The sequence below is a fragment of the Jaculus jaculus genome, chromosome 12, assembly GCF_020740685.1.
Source record: "Jaculus jaculus isolate mJacJac1 chromosome 12, mJacJac1.mat.Y.cur, whole genome shotgun sequence".
Lineage (NCBI taxonomy): Eukaryota > Metazoa > Chordata > Mammalia > Rodentia > Dipodidae > Jaculus > Jaculus jaculus.
The window spans coordinates 89,012,309-89,032,859 of NC_059113.1; the positions used below are offsets into that span (position 1 = coordinate 89,012,309).

Here is a 20,551-nt window from a genome sequence, read left to right on the forward strand (position 1 = left end):
CTCAACACAGTTTTTAAAACCATAAGACTGCCTGAAGAAAACAGCAAAAAGATTTTTTTCCGTTGGACAGGACTATTATATTTTGCATATGTAAACAATCATATCCACAGGACACAGACAACAGAAATAAAACAGCCACAGCCATGTGAAACTCAGAAGCTGTCCTCAACAGGAAGCAATTCTCAAAGCACAAAAGCACTTGATAGAATAAATGGAAGCAAAACTTAAATGTACACAAAACATAAAAATATACAAGGAATTCAACTAACATGTTAGCCAAACCCACCTGAAACAAAGCACAATAATCCAGTTAAAAACAGGCAAAGGAAAGACAGTCTTCAACAGAAGACTCTAATGGTCAAAAAATGCATGAAAATATGTCCTATGTTACTAACCAATAGAGAGGTGTAAATACAAACTGTAGTGGTAAAAATGAATTTACTGAAGCTGCAGAATCTAAGATAAATATGCAAAAACTTCATTCTATGTCTACATGCTATGAAAAATCTTCAAAGAAAACAATTCCATTAATAGTAGTATCAAAATCTGAAATATTTAGGAGTAAGTATAACAATGAAGACTGTATACTATAGATGAAAAACATTGCTGAAGGTAATTAACAGAGACCCAGATAAATGGGAGTACATTTGCTGTCCACAGATTAGAAGACAAAATTGCTTAGATGGAAAAGTCTCTAAAACTGAACACAATGCCACTCAGAGATCTCTTTTTGTAAGAATCCTCAAATTATTATCAAATTTAGGGGGTCCAAAATGGCTAATAGTATCTTGGTTTAAAAAAAAAAATAAGGTTGAAGGACTCACACTTGTCGGTTTTAAAACGTACAACAAAGATATACTTTTATTAAGACTGTGTGGCATACATAAAATAAATCTAGGGACTAAAATGAAGGGTCTAGGAGGAAATCCTCACATTTATGGTCTCTCCTACCTTTCTTTTAAAAAAGATTGTTTATTTGCAAGGAGAGAGAGAGAGGAAAGAGACAGAGAGAAAGAGAGAATGGACACGTCAGAGCCACCAGCAGCTGCAAAGGAACTCCAGATACATGCACCTTTTTGTGCTTCTGGCTTTACGTGGCACTGGAGAATTGAACCTGGGTTGTTAGGCTTTACAGGTAAGTGCCTTAACCTCTCAGCCATCTCTTCAGCCCTCTGCCTCCTTTTTATCATGGTTGATAGAACATGTCTATGGGGAAAAGTAGAGTCTTTTCAACAAATGATGCTGGAACTGGCTGTCCATAGAGAAAAGCTTGAATTTAGGCCATTCTCATGTACCACATAAACTTTTAACTCAACATGATCTGATGACCTAAATCTATAAAAGTCTTAGTGGAAAATATTTGAGGTAAGGTTTTCCACTAGCCCAGGCTGACCTGGAAATCAAAGAGATAATCCTATCTCTGTTCTCTGAGTGCTGTATACCATGCCCAGCCCCCTAGGCACACATTTTTTTGAAGGCGCTTTTCTTGAAACTTTGTAGGCATATATCAAGTGTTGGTATGATCATTCCCCTTCTCCCTGTCCCCTCTCCACTGAGGGCCTTGTTAGTGGGATTGCTAGTACTCACCATGGAGTTGTGGGTTATGAGTTATGAGAGGAGCAGTCAGTCATTATGGGGACAGGGAATCAGGCTCAAATTTTAATGCTGTTAAAGTACAGTGGCAAAATAAGAATGTAGACAAATTATATTTTAGCAAAACTTAAACAAATGGCTTCAAAGGTTAATGCGGAAGAGGTGGTGAAAGAATATAAAAGCCAAAGGACAGACAGGACTCCTAACAACATGCTCCCTCCAGACATAAAATGGCCTGGGTATCCGTGACCTCACAACGCCTGACACTACCTACACAAGACCATCATAAGAGGAGGAAAAGATTATGACATCAAAATAAAAGAGAGACTGATTGAGATGGGGAGGGGACATGATGGAGAATGGAATTTCAAAGGGAAAAGTAGGGGCGGGGAGGGAGGGTATTACCATGAGTTCAAGGCCACCCAGAGACTACATAGTGAACTCCAGGTCAGCCTGAGCTGATGTGAGATCCTACCTCAAAAAACAAAAAACAAAACAAAACAAACAAAGAAAGTGAAAAGATAGCTGAGAATGGGAAATTCTGGGAAAAAAAATCTTAATGAACTTGTAGCTAAAAATTAATTAAATACTCTTACGGCACAGTAACTGAAATATTACCTAGTTAAAAGTGGGCAAAAGGGCTGGAGAGATGGATGAGTGGTTAAGACACTTGTCTGTGAAGCCTAGGGACCCATGTTTAACTTCCCAGATTCCACGTAAACCAGACACACAGGTGACACATGTGCAAAGTCGCACACGTGCACAAAGTGGCACACGCATGCATCTGGGATTCTATTACAGAGGCTGGAGGCCCTGGTGCACCAATTCTCTCTCTCTTTCTCTGTCTCTCTCTCTCTGACTCGTCTCTCTCTTATTAAAAAAGGACAGTCTGTTAAGCTTGCCTCAAAAAAAAAAAAAAAAGTGGACAAAATAGTAGGAGTCAATGTTTTTACAGAGAGGATATACAAATGGCCAGGACGCCATTAATGAAATGAAGTTAAGCCACAATGAGAAATTACCTCATCCTCACTAGGATAACTGTAATAAAAAAGATAATAAATGGGCTGGAGAGATGGTTTAGCAGTTAAGCGCTTGCCTGTGAAGCCTAAGGACCCTGGTTCGAGGCTCGATTCCCCAGGACCCACATTAGCCAGATGCACAAGGGGGCGCACGCGTCTGGAGTTTGTTTGCAGCGGCTGGGAGCCCTGGCGCACCAATTCTCTCTCTCTCTCTCTTTCCCCGTCTTTCTGTGTCTGTCGCTCTCACATAAATAAATAAATAAATAAAAAAAGAAAAGAAAAGAAAAAGAAAATATCCACAAATTTGTATGTGAACATTCTAGGTTGCAACATTCATGGCAATCAAAAAATGCAAACAGCCTAACAGGCTCATCCACTCCTAACTGTATAAAAGAATGCAGTATATCTGGCTTTGCAAAGGAATGGCTTGCTTATATATGTTACAGTGCGGCTGAACTGTGCAAACATTATTCTAAGGGAAAGAAGTCAGTCATGATGAGATGCACTGACCAGACAAACCTACAGACATGAAGGAGATCACCAGCTGCCAGGGCTTGGAAGGGTCTCCAGGGGAGAGGGGAGGACTGACATAAGGCATGTGTTTTTCAGAGGGATAATGGGAACACTCTAGATTAATTGTTTCTGATCACTACAAAATTCTGCAGCTGTACTAAAATTCACTGGAGTATACACTTTGGTGAATTTTGAGCTGCATATATGTATTTTTTCTTTTACATGGGGATGTGCGTGTGGTGCACATGTGTATGTGTATTTTCACATACGTGTGTTTGGGTGCACGTGTGTGAGGAGGCCAGAGGAGGACATCAGGAATCCCTCTGTAGCACTCTTTATTCTTTAAGATAGGATCTCTCACTGAGCCTAAAGCTCACGCACCCAGCTAGACCAGCTCGCCAGCGAGCCTCGGGCTTTCCTTGTCTCTGCCTTTGCCAGCAGTGGGATTAAAGGGTGCAGGCCATTGCCTGGCATTTTACACGGATGCTGGAGATCCAAACCTACGTCCTCATGTTTGTGTGACAAGCAGTTTACCCACTGAGACATCTCCCCAGTGTTACATCCTTTTATTTTTATTTATTTATTTGAGAGAGAAAGAGGCAGAGAGAGAATGAATAATGAGTGAATGAATATGGGTGTGCCAGATGCACGTACCACCTTGTGCGTCTGGCTTACGTGGGTCCTGGAAAATTGAACCTGAATCCTTTGGTTTGCAGGCAAGTGCCTTAACCATTAAGCCATCTCTCCAGCCCCTCATTGGTATATCCTAATAAAGCTGTTATTTAGAAAGAAGTAACCCAATATAAGTAACACAGAGAATGATGAGGAAGCACTCCCATTTCACAGCTTAGAAAACAAGGTCTCTAAGCCCGGGGGCTGACCCAGTCCTATCCCCAATAGTCACATCTGGCCTGGAAAAGGCAGGCAGGGTGACAGCATCACAGTACCAGCTTCTGCTGTTCTCACAAGCTGCACTTGAGCCTCAGTGGGCCTAAAATGTTCAGGTCCTAGACAGCAGCTTAGAAGGTCCCAGGTTGGCTTCTCCCAACCAGAAACTGGACTGTCCTCCTCGGAAAGCTGGCTCCCACGTAACTCCATGGCTGAGAGAAAGGGCTCAGGTGTGCACCCAACAGAGGGGACTGTCACTTTGTGGTCACACATAGTCTGTTAGAACAAAACACTGAGGAGATCCCTAAATGTTCCTCTCTCTGTGTGTAACTGGGCTGGCTGCTGCCACGGGTTTCCTGGTGGAATTCATTTTCATCTGAAGTGTAGTTATAAATAACTTCTAATTTGAATGAGGAGGATGGAAGTGAACTTTTTCCTTAACTCTGCCAGTGATCTGAATCTGGTTGTCAAGGTGACTAGTTCACCAAACACAAGGCAAGAGAAGGTTGTGTAAGAGAGCATCATATAGTTATGGTCATCACCATCTCGATTTATAACTAGAGATAATTTCACTCAAAGTTGAACTTTATTTTTAAAAAATATTTTATTTATTTATTTGCAAGGAGAGAGAGAAAAAAAAAAAAAACGAGAGAGAGAAAAGAATGAGCACACCAGAGCCTTCAGCCACTGCAAATGAAATGAACTCCAGATGCATGGCATCACTTTGAGCATCTGGCTTCACACGGGTACTGGGGAATCGAACCTCTGAGGTGGTCTTTCTGTGTAGCCCTGGCTGGCTTCAAACTCATAGAGATCCTATTGCCCTGGCCTCCCTAGTGCTCAAATTATAGATGTGCCTCACCGTGCCCAGCTCAAATTTAAGCTTCTCCGTGAAGCCCTGTGTTTGGTTTACTTAATGAAAATGAAAAAGAAGATAAATAAACGAGAATGGAACAGTCTGCGTTTACATGAAACAGATAAAACCAACAACTTTTTAGGATCTGGTCCTCTTCTGAGATGGCTATTTAACACATTCTGGGCAACTTTACTATTTGTATATATTTTTAGGTTGACCTTTTTTTTTTTCCTTTTTAAAAAAGACTTCACTATAAATCTAGTAACTATGGTTTAATTTCAGTATCTTTTCTTAAGTAAAAAGATTTAATAATGGTACTTGTGTTGGACCATCTCATATTCACAAAGAATGATTGCATTTTAGACCGCCAACCAAATAGAGCAAATGATTTCTGATAGTCACAGGAATGGTCTGATGTTTGGGATAGAAAACCATGCTTGGAAAATGCTTATGCTTCTAGGAGGCAGAAAGTATATGTGGTGAGCCTAAAGGACTGGAATATTCAAAAGAAACTTGAAGATGGCTGGAGAGATGGCTTAGCGGTTGGTTAAGGTGCTTGCTTGTAAAGCCAGGTTCAATTCCCCAGAACCCATGTAATCCAGATTCACAAGATGGTGTATGTGTCTGGAGTTCATTTACAGTGGCTAAGGCCCTAGCACACCCATTCTTTCCCTCTCTCTCTCCAATAAATAACTAAATAAAATACTTTTTAAAAAATTGTAGAAATTAGCCAGGCATGGTGGCGTATGCCTTTAATACCAGCACTTGGGAGGCAGAGGTAGGATAGCTGTGAGTTTGAGGCCACCCTGAGCTAGAGTGTTAAAAAAAAAAATTGTAGGAATAAATAATTCATTAGTTTTAAATAACTTATTATAATACATTGATGTAATTATTTTATTTTGTTATTAGTGATTAATTTTATTGTGCCTAATTTATAGGTTAAACTTTATTACAGGTGTGTAGGCATAGGAACAACATGGCATATACAAGATTTGATACTGTGTGCAGCTTCAGGCATCTACTGGTTTCTCACATATACCATCTGATGGTAAGGAGGGAAAACTGAACAATGTACAATGTAAGTAGTCACATCCATGGCTCTAGTCATGACGAAAAGACTTCAGGATAAGGCAATAATCAAGGTTGGGACTTTCTTATATTCCTCCATTTCCTGCCACTTCACCATTCCGATGAGGGCTCTTGTCAATGGGACTGTAGTGGAATGCTGATGCCCTTGGGGCATGAGATAGCTCCTTCTCTCTTGAGCTATCATTAGCTGTGACTGTTCCTAGGAGATGCACATGAGATTGGATCCATTAATGTTGGGGAGGGCCTCATGAGGCCTTTACCCCTTCTCAATGATGGATTAACTGTCTCATGGTTGCTGAGAGACATTTTCTTCAGTGGGTGAGCCACTTATGAGCTGCCCATGTTTCTATAAGCAATTATCCATAAGTAACCAAGATACTTGGACTAAGTAGCTTCTTTGGCCTGTCATTGGAAGTCTTTCTTTTTTTGGAGAGAAAAATATTGTTTTATATATTTATTTGCAAGCAGAGAGAAGACAGAGGGTATAGATGCATGTCAGGGCCTCCAGCTGCTGCAAACAAACTCCAGATGCATGAGCCACTTTATGCATTTGGCTTCATGTGGGTACTGGGGAATGAAACCCAGGTCAATAGGCCTTGTAGGCAGGCACCTTTACGGCCCAGTCATCTCTCCTGCCTTATCATTGGGATTCTTATCTGGGATTAAATGAATAGACATTTGTTTATATCTCCCTAGGGAAAGTGAATGAACCAGGGCCAACTGAAACATCCTCCATGAAGCCCACAGACTCAGGCGAAAAGAACTCCCCACAGCAAGTATCTCACAGGCTTACTTCTGGTTCCTCCTCCTTGCCACAACCAGACTCAGGGAGGAGCTGTAAGGCACCCCAGGACTGGAGAGCTGCTCAACTACCAGGGCGCTTCAGCAGGGAAGGGTTATAGGCAGGCTTCAGCATAGAGCGCTGAAGGGGGGTCTGCCTGTCTGAAAGGGTCTCAGACGTATATAGGAAAGGAAGGAAGGAAGCCCGGGAGCCGTGCACCCCCTGGCGCGGGTGCCCCAAGCCTGCCCCACCTGACAACAGCAGCCAGAGATCGCCACGCATGCTCTCGGGGATGCCCTTCAACACCAGCTCCCGCGTCTTCTCCGTGCGGTACATGCAGACGCCCTGGCCATACTCGGCGAAGTGAATCTTCCAGGCTTGCTCTTTCAAGAACTCCTTGGCCTGAGAGACGTAATGGAACGTGGTTATGTCCTGAAGGACACGGAGGCTGATCATGAGAACAGTAATGATGTGAAGGCCATGATATTGACCCTAATGCACGGGACAGACACGGGTTGGCAGAACTGACCAGAGCAAAGAGCTTCGATATCCAGGAGCTCGTCCTCAGTTTACGCGTCTGTTACAGCCGGGCGTTCTGCCATTAAGCTTCTATTTGCTTTGTGTTAGACTCCTACTTAATGGGTCAGCAGAATGCTAATCATATTTATTGTTTTTATGTCTCCATTTGTAGTTTTCAAAACATTTTTTTAAAAAAATTATTTATTTATGAGAGGCAAACAGAGAAAGGCATGTGTCAGGGCCTTAAGCCACTGCAAATGAACTCCAGATGCATGTGCCACCTTGTGTATTTGGCTTTGTGTGGGTCCTGGGGAATCAAACCTGGGACCCTTAGGCTTTTCAGGCAAGTGCCTTAGCCACTGAAACATCTCTCCAGCCCTCCATTTGTAGTTTTATGTCTCCATCTCCAAGTAAAAGTGAGAGAGTTAATTTTTTGTTTAACATACATTTATTTATTTATTTATTTATTTATTTATTTATTTATTTATTTATTTATTTATTTATGTATATTTGAGAGTGACAGAGAGAGAAAGAGGCAGAAAGAGAGGAAGAGAATGGACGTGCCAGGGCTTCCAGCCACTGCAAATGAACTCCAGACATGTGCACCCCCTTGTGCCTCTGGCTAAAGTAGGACGTAGGTCCTGGGGAATGGAGCCTTGAACCAGGGTCCTTAGGCTTCACAGGCAAGCGCTTAACCGCTATACCATCTCTCTAGCCCAACTTTTTTTTTTTTTTGAGATAGGGTCTCACTCTAGCCCAGGCAAACCTGAAACTCACTTTGTAGCTCCAGGATGGCCTCGACCTCATTTTAAGTCTCTTACCTCAGCCTCCAGAATGCTGAGATTAAAGGCTAAATGTGGCGTGCACCCAGCTGAATTAGTGGGTTTTATTTATTTATTTATTTATTGTAAATGTGGGTTGAGAAGCTGTGTACTGTTTGTTGGTTGACTTATATCATAACAGTTACATACAAAACAAGACAAAAGGGGATATCTTCTATTACTCTTATGCTCAAGTCACCCCTGAAATCTAATGATACACTTGAATTAAAAAACTGATTCAAGGGCTGGAGAGATGGCTTAGTGGTTAAGTGCTTGCCTGTGAAGCCTAAGGACCCCAGTTCAAGGCTCAATTCCCCAGGACCCACATTAGCCAGATGCACAAGGGGGCACATGTGTCTGGAGTTCTTTTGCAGTGGCTGGAGGCCCTGGTGCACCCATTCTCTCTCTCTACTTGCCTCTTTCTCTCTTTGCTGTCACTCTCAAATAAATAAATAAAAATAATAAACAAAAATTTTTTTAAAAAATATTTTTTGTTCATTTTTTATTTATTTATTTGAGAGCGACAGATGCAGAGAGAAAGACAAGATAGAGGGAGAGAGAGAGAGAATGGGTGCGCCAGGGCTTCCAGCCACTGCAGACGAACTCCAGACGCGTGCACCCCCTTGTGCATCTGGCTAACGTGGGACCTGGGGAACCGAGCCTCGAACCAGGGTCCTTAGGCTTCACAGGCAAGCGCTTAACCGCTAAGCCATCTCTCCAGCCCAACAAAAAAAAATTTTTAAAACTGACTCCCTTTTTATGTGGAAAACTCTCTATCAGAGATATTTTTATAGACACTTAAGCATGTTAAATATTTGTGAGTTTAGCTACGTTAAAATATCTTAAAAATATTAGACAAGGGAAAGTCCTGGGAGAATATGGTCAAAACACATGTACATGTATGAAACTGTCAAAAATAAATGAGAGTATTGGTAGCTCAAGAAGAAAAAGAGAAAGATGGCATTGGGGTAGATCAAGAGACACACACCAGCTTGGGGTTGAACTCCTCGGGGGATCGGCGCCGGTACATGGTCATGAGGGTCTGTGTGGCCGTGGGGACGCTGTTGCCATTTAGGTTAAACTGGCGCTCTCCGTCGGCGTCGGAGCTCGAACTTCTCTGGGGACTGGAGGAGACGAGGCTGCTGGGCCGGGAATACACCTGTGCATCGGGAGAGAAGGCACATATGGGGGAGTCGGGCAGAGCACCTGCTTCTCCATGCCCTCTGTCCAAACATCAACAACTAGGTCATGCTTTTCTGGATGCTTCTTGCCGGGTGGAGAAACGCGAGGAACGTGGCAGGTCAATATTCTGGTTTAGAGCAGGGATGGTCCTAGCCTGCAGATTTTGAGACTCACATAGGTTTCCCAGGGCTGGAGATACAGCTCGGCTGGTAGACTGCTCGCCTAGCATGCTTAAAGCCCAGAGTTCAATCCCCAGCACTGCGTTCATCAGGTATGGGGGTGCACACCTGTAACCCCCAGCTCACAAGAGGAGCAAAAGTTCCAGGTCATCTTCAACGACTTAGCGAGCTGGAGGCCAGCCTGGACTACATAAGACCCTGTCTCAAAAAGAAAAGAAAAGGGAAAGGTTTTCTTCGTATGTTGGACGCATCTTTGCCATCCACTGGTTGGCTACTGACTTTCTGATTTGCATTCGTGGGAAGCATGAGTCAGGAGATCATGGGACTGGCTTCTTTACTTCCTGCCTAGTTTCTGGTACCCTCAAAATGGTCATATAGCTGGAGAGATAGCTTAGCAGTTGAAGTGCTTGCCTGGAAAGCCTAAGGACCTAGGTTCAGTTCCCCAGGACCCATATAAGCCAGATGCACATGGTGGTGCATGTGTCTGGAGAGTTTGTTTGCCGTGGATAGAGTCCCTGGTGTGTGTTCATGCTCTCTCTCCTCTCTCTTGTTCTCTTTCAGAATTAAAAATACAAAACATTATTTATTGATTGATTTAAGAGAGTAAGAGGGAGAAAGAGAGAGAAAAAAAAGAATGGGTGCACCAGGGCCTCCAGCCACGACAAACAAACTCCAGACACACACCACCTTGTGCATCTGGCTTACGTGGGTCCTGGGGAGTTAAACCAAGGGCCTTTGGCTTTGCAGGCAAATGCCTTAACTGCTAAGCCATCATTCCAGCCCCACAAAAACATTTTTTTAAATGCCTGTTTAAAAGCCGGGCGTGGTGGCACATGCCTTTAATCCCAGCACTTGGGAGGCAGAGGTAGGAGGATCGCCATGAGTTCAAGGCCACCCTGAGATGACAGAGTTAACTCCAGGTCAGCCTGGACCAGAGTGAGACCCTACCTGGAAAAACCAAAATAAAAAAAAAAAATTAAAAAATAAAATAAAATGCCTGTTTAAATGAATGAGGCAGCAAGAACAGGGATGTTATAAGTAGCCTTTAGCTAACTGTAATTCCCTCTATCACTTTAGCTAGGTGCCAATGATTTCACCGCTCCAGCTTCCCCACGTGTTGGTTCAGGGCCGGAAGTCATCACCATGACTTTGTACTTCTGGTTTGAGAGGCTTTACCTAGTGACTTCTGTACCCATCCCAACAATGTCACTGGATAAATAGTCACTTGCCATGGAACCAGAGAAAAATCACTAGAAGACATCTTCCACTATTAAGAAAACAAAGAGATTTAAGTCTGGAGGCACAGGTCTGTAATCCCAGTGACTCAAGAGGCCAGGGCTGAAGGACTGCAAGCTCAATGCATGCATGGGCTACAGAGTGAATTCAAGGCCACTCTGGGTAACTTAGTGAGATTCGTTCTTAAAATAAAAAGTAAAATCGAGTGCTGGAGAGATGGCTTAGCGGTTAAGCGCTCGCCTATGAAGCCTATGGACCCCGGTTCGAGGCTCGGTTCCCCAGGTCCCATGTTAGCCAGATGCACAAGGGGGCGCACGCGTCTGGAGTTCGTTTGCAGTGGCTGGAAGCCCTGGCGCGCCCATTCTCTCTCTCTCCCTCTATCTGTCTTTCTCTCTGTGTCTGTTGCTCTCAAATAAATAAATAAAAAATGAACAAAAAAAAAATTTTTAAAAAAAAGTAAAATCGAGTGCTGGGGTTATAGTTCTGTGGTAGAGTATGTGCTTACCATGTAGACCATATAATCTCGAAGACTTTTTTTTTTTTTTCCTGTCCCTCCTCCTCCACTTCCTTCCCTCTCTTTCCTTGAAGACTCTTTGAGCTCTGTGGTCTCAAATTCCTTATGATATAAATGATATCTTGTAGAGATTCTATGCTGGGTCTCAAGGCAGGGGGCTTAAGCTAGCAAAGAGGTAAAGTTTGACAATTAAACAGCTAAGACAAGGAGGTTGTGATGGTTTGAATTAGATGTCGCCCATAAACTCAGTGGTCTAAATGACTGGCTCCCAGATGATGGCAATGTGGGGTGGCTGGAGGAGGTGAGCTGTTGGGAACAGCTCCCACCTAGAGTCAGGCCCACTTTCCAGCTGCTGTTTTCCACCAGCTGTGGCAGAGGTGACATCCAGCCCCCTCTCCATCCTGGTTCCTCTGACTTCATGGAGCTGCCCCTCAAGACTGTAAGCCAAAATAATCAACTTTCCTCCCATCAGCTGCTTTTAGGTGGGTGTTTTGTGCCCAGCAATGTGAAGCTGACAGCCCCAGAAGCAAAGACCCCCAGGTGGCACACAGGACCAACTCCATCCCTTTCTGGTTTCTTCAACTAACCTCATCGTCGGAACTGTTGTAACTTCCTGCAAACTCTTTGTCCGAGTATATTCTGGAGGTGGTCTGCTGCAGGAAATCTGAGATCCTCTGCACTAGGAAGTCTCTGTCTTTCAAATTGGCAAACAGGAAGGTCATCCTGTTCCTCGTGCTGATGGACAGGGGGCTGGGGAGGACGCTGGAGCTGTCGGCCTTCTCCACAATGGTCACCTGAGGAAACACGAAACACGGTTACATGTCAGGGACTGACCACCCAAGGCCAGTCTGCAGGTGGCGCTGTAGAGCACAGAGCTCATCTCAATGTCCTGGGGGGGCTCAGACACCTGAGGGAGGGCTGTCGAGGTTCTTTGATTATGGCCCAATAAAACAAAGTGTGTACCTAAGTCAAACTGGAATTATCAGGCTTTTTCTTAAAGATTTATTATTTATTTATTAGAGGACAGAAAGAGAGAGAGGGAGAAAATGAGCATGCCAGGGCCTCTAGCCACTGCAAATGAACTCCAGACGCATGCGCCACCAGGTGCATCTGGCTTACATGGGACCTGGAGAATCGAACCTGGGTCCTGGGGCCTTGGCAGGCATGTGCCTGAACAGCTAAGCCATCTCTCCAGCCCTGTTTTTTTTTGAGGTAGGGTTTCACTCTAGCTGAGGCTGACCTGCAATTCACTATGTAGTCTCAGGGTGGCCTTGACTTCATGGTGATCCTCCTACCTCTGCCTCACAAGTTCTTGTTTTTCTTTTAATATTTTATTTATTTATTTATTTATTTATGAGAGAGAGAGAGAGAGAGAGGATGTGCCAGGGCCTCTACCACTGAAAACGAACTCTGGATGCATGTGCCACCTTGTGCATCTGGCTTACGTGGGTGCTGGGGAATCGAATCTGAGTCCTTGGGCTTTGCAGGCAAGTGCCTTAACCACTAAGCCATCTCTCCAGCCCCAGAATTCCTTGTCTTATATGAAAAGTTCATAGACCCATAAGACAGAGGATACAGCCTAGCTGTTGTATAATCAGAAGATCTAGAGAATAATTCATGATACTGGCTCCTTTTAGTACGCTGAATGCTGGCATGCTTTTCAAATATCACCCCATCCATCAAATGTCTCACTCAGACTCTGGGCCTGGCTTCACATCCAAAGTTTTCACGATTCTGTTTCTGAGCAGACATGAAGGGAACAGTTTATGTGCACCAGCAGACAGCGTGTGTGCCTGTGTGTGGGCATTCGTGTGTGTGGTGCCCACATGTGCATATATGTCCACTGAGTCTACTGTAATGTGAGGAAAGACGGAGAAACATCCATGTTTAGCCTTGAACTGAAAATATACACCGAAGGGCTTTTGTTTACTTATTTATTTTTTTTGCAAATGTGCATGAAACCTGTGTATTATATATATGTGTGTGCGTGCAGATGTGCATGCCCTATGCATGGGCATGCATGGCGTGGGTATTTGGAGGTCAGAGGAATGTGATGGATGTGCTCCTCCATCTTTCACCTGTGGATTCCCTTGAGACACAGTTTCTGAACCCAGAGCTGCAGTTGTCATGAGCCTCAGTGATTCTCTGGTATCTTCCCCACCTACCATGGACGTGCATGAACATGCCCAGCTACTCCAGACTGTCTCAGGCCCTTGTGCTTGCACGACAGCTCACTTAACCAATGAGCAACTTCTCCAGCTCCTCCAGGAGTTTTTAATAGGATTTTCATCAACCAGAAACAAAGACAAACATATTAGAGCTACTTTTTTTTTTAGGTTTAATTTTTATTTATTTATGTATTAGAGACAGAGGGGAAGAGAGAGAGAGAGTGAAAATGGGCCTGTAGCCTCTGCAAACGAACTCCAGATGCACATGTGCCACCATGAGCATCTGGCTTACGTGGGACCTGGAGAATCAAACCTGGGTCCTTAGGCTTTGTGGGCATGCACCTTAACCGCTAAGCCATCTTTCCAGCCCCCAGAGCTACTTATTGTGAGAGAGAGAGAGAGGGAGAGAGAGAGAGAATACTGGTTCACCAGGGCCTCCAGCCACTGCAAATGTACTCCAGACGTGTGTGCCACCTTGTGTCCGTGTGCAACCTTGTGTGCATGCATCACATGTGCGTATGGCTTATGTGGGATCTGGGGAGTTGAACATGGGTCCTTCAGTTTGGCAGGCAAGTGCCTTAACTGCTAAGCCATCTCTCCACCCCAGAACCACTTTCTTGAACATGTTAGGAAGAAAATCTCCAGGCAATCATTAAATGGTTTAGCTGCAACATCTCTGAATTGATACCTAAAACCCAGGTTCAACTTTAATCTGTATGTCAGCATTTTCAGGTGAAATATATCTCTTGCGAGCAGAGCTTTAGTAAGTGAGGCTTTCAACACTAGAGGAGAAAATCACTGAAACTGCACAAGAAGTTTAACACAGTAAGTTCCAGGCCAGCCTGGGATGCAGAGGGAGACCTGTCTCAGCCCCTCTCCCTGCAAAGAGTCATGGGCTCAAGGGCCACAGATTGCATAGGACATGTTATACATGGTGTAAAATCACACACACACACAACTTACATGTATTTCTATTTTTGGCCATGGATAGATGTGGATGTTGTGTGTTCATATGGAGGCCACAGGTTAATATTGGGTGTTTTTTCGTCAATCACTCTCCACCTTTTTTTCGGTTTGTTTGTTTGTTGGAGACAGGCTCTCTCACTGAATTGGAGCTCATCAACTTGGCTAGAGCAGACAGCCAGCAAGTCCTGAGGGTCCTCCTGTCTCCGTCTCCCCAGCACTGGCATTGTAGGCGTACACCATCCTGCCCAGCTTTTACACGGGTCCCTGGGATCTCAACTCAGGTCTTCATGCTGGCACGGTAAGTGCTTCACCAGAACGCCATCTTTCCAGCCCAATATTTGTGCTTTTAAAGTAATCCCTGGGGGGTTTAGACTCACACATAAAAGTATTTTGGTTCTAATTCAAAAACTGATAAAGGGCTGGAGAGATGGCTTAGTGGTTATGGCGCTTGCCTGCAAAGCCAAAGAGCACAGGTTCAGCTCCCCAGGACCCACGTAAGCCAGATGCACAAGGTGACGCAGGTGTCTGGCGTTCGTTTGCAGTGGCTGGAGGCCCCGTTGCACCCATTCTCTCTCAATCTGCCTCTTTTTTCCTCTCTCTCCCTCTCTTTCAAATGACTTAAAAAATGATAAAGACATTGAAAAAAGCCCTCTTTTTTCAAGATTTTTCTATGACACTAAATACATACTTGACAGTGCTTCTCTTCTGATACAATTTTGTGTGTGTGTGTGTGTGTGTGTGTGTGTGTGTGCTTCTTTCGATCATCAGTTATCAGACCAAGTGCCTGATGCAACAGGAATTATAGGTTCAGATTTCTGTCTAAAACACTGTGGCCACTACAAAATCCTTAAAATATAAAAATTATATAACATGGGCATAATAATGAAGAGGAAAAGCTTAAAAAGCTAACAGTATTGATAGGATGGAATAAGAGGTGATCTTTTTCTCTTTCTTTCCTTGTGGGGGGGAGGGTTTCAAGGTAGGGTATAGCTCTAGCCCTGGCTGACCTGGAATTCACTATGTGGTCTCAGGGTGGCCTCGAACTCTCAGCGATCCTTCTACGTCTGCCTCCTGAGTGCTGGGACTAAAGGGATGCACCACCATGCCTGGCTTGTCTTCTTATGTTTACCTTTTTTTTTTTTTTAAATAATGCACTATTCTTAAAACAACATTAAAAAAGAAGAAAATTTGCTTCCTCAAGTACTTTTTATTTTAAGGAAAGGAAGGAGGCAAAGGAGCCCGGAAGTCTTCACAAAAGGAAATCTTGACCATGCATCAGCATTGATGAGATGTCCAAGCTCGGGACCTCCTCAAGTTCCAGAAAAGGACGAAAGGCTAAATAAAAGTCACCCGCGTCCAGGTGGCAGGCCTTTCAACCCTTGCGTTGCTCCTCGCCTGGCATCCTAACAGGAGGTTCTTGTCGACCCCAAACCGAGCAGCAAAATCTCCAGGAAAGCACCAGAGCACCTGTCACCCTGAAGACGGGATGCAAACGAGAACTGGACTGCGTCTGAGAACTGACCTGGGAATGCGTTAAAATGTGGACTCCAAGGCTGGAGAGATGGCTGAGCACTTAAGCGCTTGCCTATGAAGCCTAAGGACCCCAGTTCAAGGCTCAATTCCCCAAGACCCACGTAAGCCAGATGCACAAGGGGGCACATGCGTCTGGAGTTCCTCTGCAGTGGCTGAAAGCCTTGGTGCACCCATTCTCTCTCTGCCTCTTTCTTTCTCTGTCTGTCTGTCCCTTTCAAATAAAGAAACAAAAATAAACAAGAAAAAAAAAAAAGTGGACTCCAAAGCTTGGAGACATTCACACTGTAATCCAGGCTGGGCTCAGGAGTCAGCCTCAGCGCCAGCAGCCGGACCGCGTTGATGCAGCGATCTGCAGATTGGACCTGGACACACACAATTGGCTTCCAGACCCACAACGAGATTAGGACCTTTGGCCACGTGCCCTCAAGCTGGAAACCGGGCACATTAACCTCATTTCTTAGTTTCTCCATTTGATATCTTGGAGCCTTGATGAAACCACCTATTCTTGTGGCTAGCTAATTTCCAGAGAATGACAATTATAAGCAAACTAATCAATCAAGAGCCCACAGACAACCACCTTCTAATACTCAGAGCCACTGGCCCCTTTCCTAATCACCCTCAGGGCCAGGACCCGACAATCAGGGGCAGACACTGGGCTTCAGAGGTCACCAGAATTCTGCAAACTAGCCAGACCTACGCCTTCGTGCCTCGTCCAGCCCCACCCCTCCTTCCCTCAGACATCACGTTCAAGGATCTTGCCCACCTTTCCCTGCTCCCCTTCTGCCTCTTAAGTGACCCACCACACTTTCTTACGTTACCCCGAATGGCACGGCACGGCCTCGCTTTTCTACTTCTGCAAGTAAAACCAACTGTCTTTTCAATGTGTCCATCCCACAACTGGTAGACTTCACCATCCATGAATAACAATAAAACTTACACTATATAACATGAGGCTGGGGGAGGGAGATAACTGAGCTGGTAAAGCGCTTGCCTCACAAGCATGAAGACATGAGTTCAATCCTCAGGACCCATGTAAGTCTAGGGGTGGTGGCATGTACCTGTAATCCCAGTGCGGGGGAGGCAGAGACAGGAGGACCTCCGGAGCTTGCGGGCCAGCCACTGTGGCCTGGTTAGTGAGCTCCAGACCCATGAGAGATCCTGTCTCAAAAAGAGGTGGACGGCATACTGAGGATGACATCCTTTGGCTTCCTCACACATGCACACACACGTGTGCTCATACACACACATGGGCTCACACACATGCAAAAATACAACACACACAAATGCACAGCACACACTCGTGCACATGACAAAACCTAACGAAAACCCAGGCTGCTTATGAAAGATCCCTAGAATCGCAGCTGTGACAAGTGACAAGAGGGTGGCTGGTATTACCTGCAAACAGTGAACATTTCTTGCTTAAAATCCAACAACAAAATGCACAGAAAAGTTTTACAAATGGAGCTCCCCCAAAATAACCCATTTGACTTGATACTTACTTCCCGCAGTGGGATTATGAGGGTGCATAAGTTTTCCTCCTTACTGGTAAAGCAGATGTAATTTGTGGAGACAAACATCTGTCCCAAGATGTGCATTTTGTTAAACGGAGTCCAGAGGGTGCAGTCTGTGTGGCCATCTAGCTTTTCATCTTTGGGCAGCCGGAAAAGGGCACGATATCGCTCGCTTTTCGCCCTGGCATCGAGATCACTGGAAAGCAGTAACAGTCATTCACTGTTTCAACGCCTTTCAGCTGATGTGGCCATGGAGGACCCCTTCCCACCTTGCCCCTCTGCCACCTTTCTAGACTCATCCCTCCTTTCCTTAGCGCTACACTGGCATTCATGCCAACCTAGTGGGCATAAGCACAATAAAATTCTTTTAGAATATTTAATCATTTTGTAATCAGTACTTGTAAAGGTTCAGGAATCTTGGAGAAACTAGGCTTGAACAAGGAAACTCATCCTTCCTCTAAATAATGTAATAATGTCCAAAGAGGTTATTAGAGTCTCTCTTATGAGAGGCACTTTTGGGGATTTACCTTTTTGGTTAAAGCTTTTAAAAATATTTTTAATGTATTTATTTGAGAGAGAGAGAGAGACAGACAGATGACAGATAGATAGATAGATAGATAGATAGATAGATAGACAGATAGACAGATAGGTAGGATAGAATGGGTGCACCAGGGCCTCTAGCCACTGCAAACATAGTCCAGACGCATGCACCACTTTGTGCATCTGACTAATGTGAGTACTGGGGAAATGAACCTGGGTCCTTAGGTTTTACAGAGAAGTGCTTTAGCCAATAAGCAACTCTCCAGCCCCTATTAAAAATGTTTTTTGGGGGCTGGAGAGATGGCTTAGCGGTTAAGCGCTTGCCTGTGAAGCCTAAGGACCCCGGTTCGAGGCTCGCTTCCCCAGGTCCCACGTTAGCCAGATGCACAAGAGGGCGCACGCGTCTGGAGTTCGTTTGCAGAGGCTGGAAGCCCTGGCGCGCCCATTCTCTCTTTGTCCCTCTATCTGTCTTTCTCTCTGTGTCTGTCGCTGTCAAATAAATAAATAAAAATTTAAAAAATAAATAAATAAATAAATAAAAAATGAACAAAATATTTAAAAAAATGTTTTTTGGGGGACTGGAGAGACGGCTCAGTGGTTCTGGGGATCCACACTCAGATCCTCAAGCGTGTGCACCCAGCACTATCCACTGAGCCATCTTCCAAGCCCAAGATCTTACGTTCCTTTCCTCTCCTGCACCTAACCCCAGAAACAAACTTCCCACCCCATTTTCCCTTTGCTATTTTTTCGATTCTAAAAAGAGGCACTCCCCGCTCTTTTGCTGCCAAATTTCTCAAACAGGCAGTTTATATGTGCCCAACAGTCTTTGCTTTCCTTCCAGCGGCTCTTCCATCCATTTTTTTTAAATTTATTTATTTATTTATTTATTTATTTGAGAGCGACAGACACAGAGAGAAAGACAGATAGGGGGAGAGAGAGAGAGAATGGGCGCGCCAGGGCTTCCAGCCTCTGCAAACGAACTCCAGACGCGTGCGCCCCCTTGTGCATCTGGCTAACGTGGGACCTGGGGAACCGAGCCTCGAACCGGGGTCCTTAGGCTTCACAGGCAAGCGCTTAACCGCTAAGCCATCTCTCCAGCCCCTTCCATCCATTTTTCATTACAACAGCAGCATCTTATTCTCCACCCGTGTGTCAAAACATGTCTCAGGTGACCACAGACGTCTTCATTGTGAACGCCTCTTTTCAGACCGCACCTGCCCCCTGCACACTAATGGTTCCCAGTTTCAAGTATCGCTGGAACGATCTCCATCCTGATGCCCTGCAGGTAATTCCACTCAACTTAATCAAAACCGAGCTCTCTTGGGCTGGAGAGCTAGATGGCTTAGCAGTTAAGCGCGCTGGCCTGTGAAGCCTGAGGAGCTCAGTTTGAGGCTCGGTTCCCCAGGACCCACGTTAGCCAAATGCACAAGGGGGTGCACGCGTCTGGAGATCCTTTGCAGTGGCTGGAGGCTCTGGCATGCACATTCTCTCTCTCTCTATCTGCCTCTTTGTCTGTCTCTGTGTCGCTCTCAAATAAATAAATGAAAATAAACAAAAAAAATTTAAAAATGGACTTCTCCAATCTGCCACACCCTCTTCCTTCTCTCATCCCCCCAGCTCGGAGAAGGGCCACTACACACAGGCATTTAACCTCTGAAGGTGTCACCTTTCCCCCTGCCTCTCTGTCACCAGCTCCCCTCCCACGGCTGGTCTTCCAGGCTTCCCTGCGGGCCTCTCGGTCAGTGGCCTGCTCGCTCTTGCCCTGTGATGGACTGACGCCCTGTGATTTCAGGTGGGTTTCTCTGCCTGAAACATACATCCTCCGAACTGCCTGGATGGCTTCCGCACCTCGGCAGAGCCCAGCTCAGGGGAGCTCCGTGAGAGGCCCCCATACACTCCCCACGTGTGGGGCCCTGACACTCCTTCACGGGACCAGCACAGCTCGCTCCCCAGGGGCAGGAGCTCGTCCTGATTTTCTCACTTCCTGACCCTGGCAGTGTTTTAGCATTGCATATGCTCACTCACTCACCGTTTCAAAGCAGACACTTTTTTGGGAGATTTCTTCTTGAGTTTGGGCAGGGACCGGTCTTGTTCAAAACCCTCGTTGTCCAGGAGCTGCCTCATAGCTATGTTGGCAAGCTGTTCCATCAGCTTGAACGTCTCGTTGATGTTGAGGAAAACGGAGAAGAAATGCTCGCTGGACCGTGTGCTCACTTTGATCACGTCGGGCAGGAGTAACGTGGCGTTCTTCTCCAACTGAGTGATGTCTACCCACCGGATCACCAGCTTGGCTGAGCGCAGAAAACAAGGCTGGGTCAGCACCTCCTTCCAAAGTCTTCCCAGGTTCAGCCCTGCGCCCAACCCCCCCAACCTCTTCAAGTTCCCAACCCCATCTTTGGTTTTCTAGGTAGAGTCTCACTCTAGCCCAGGCTGACCTGGAATTCACTGTAGAGTCTCAGGGTGTCCTCGAACTCACAGTGATCCTCCTACCTTGCCTCTTGAGTGCTGGGATTACCAACCCCATCTTTGTTACCTTATTTGTAGTGGTAAGAGCCAATCTTATACTACATAAATTCTGGGATCAAAATTATTATGGACTTCAGTTTATGTCTACGAAACCAGTCATGCCTTTCATGAATCAAT

At 45.1% G+C, this 20,551-nt stretch overlaps 1 protein-coding gene across 1 annotated transcript in view; it reads right to left on the reverse strand.

Moving 5' to 3' along the window:
• Window positions 1-20,551, reverse strand: part of Tbc1d9 (TBC1 domain family member 9) — a 148,333-nt gene that overhangs the window by 42,285 nt on the left and 85,497 nt on the right. Inside the window, exons 5-9 of the mRNA XM_045131032.1 lie at window positions 19,938-20,199; window positions 17,357-17,564; window positions 11,778-11,984; window positions 9,068-9,238; window positions 6,991-7,141 (exon numbers count right to left, since the gene is read on the reverse strand). Coding sequence (XP_044986967.1) covers window positions 6,991-7,141; window positions 9,068-9,238; window positions 11,778-11,984; window positions 17,357-17,564; window positions 19,938-20,199 — 999 coding nt within the window. The remainder of the gene's footprint in view (window positions 1-6,990; window positions 7,142-9,067; window positions 9,239-11,777; window positions 11,985-17,356; window positions 17,565-19,937; window positions 20,200-20,551) is intronic.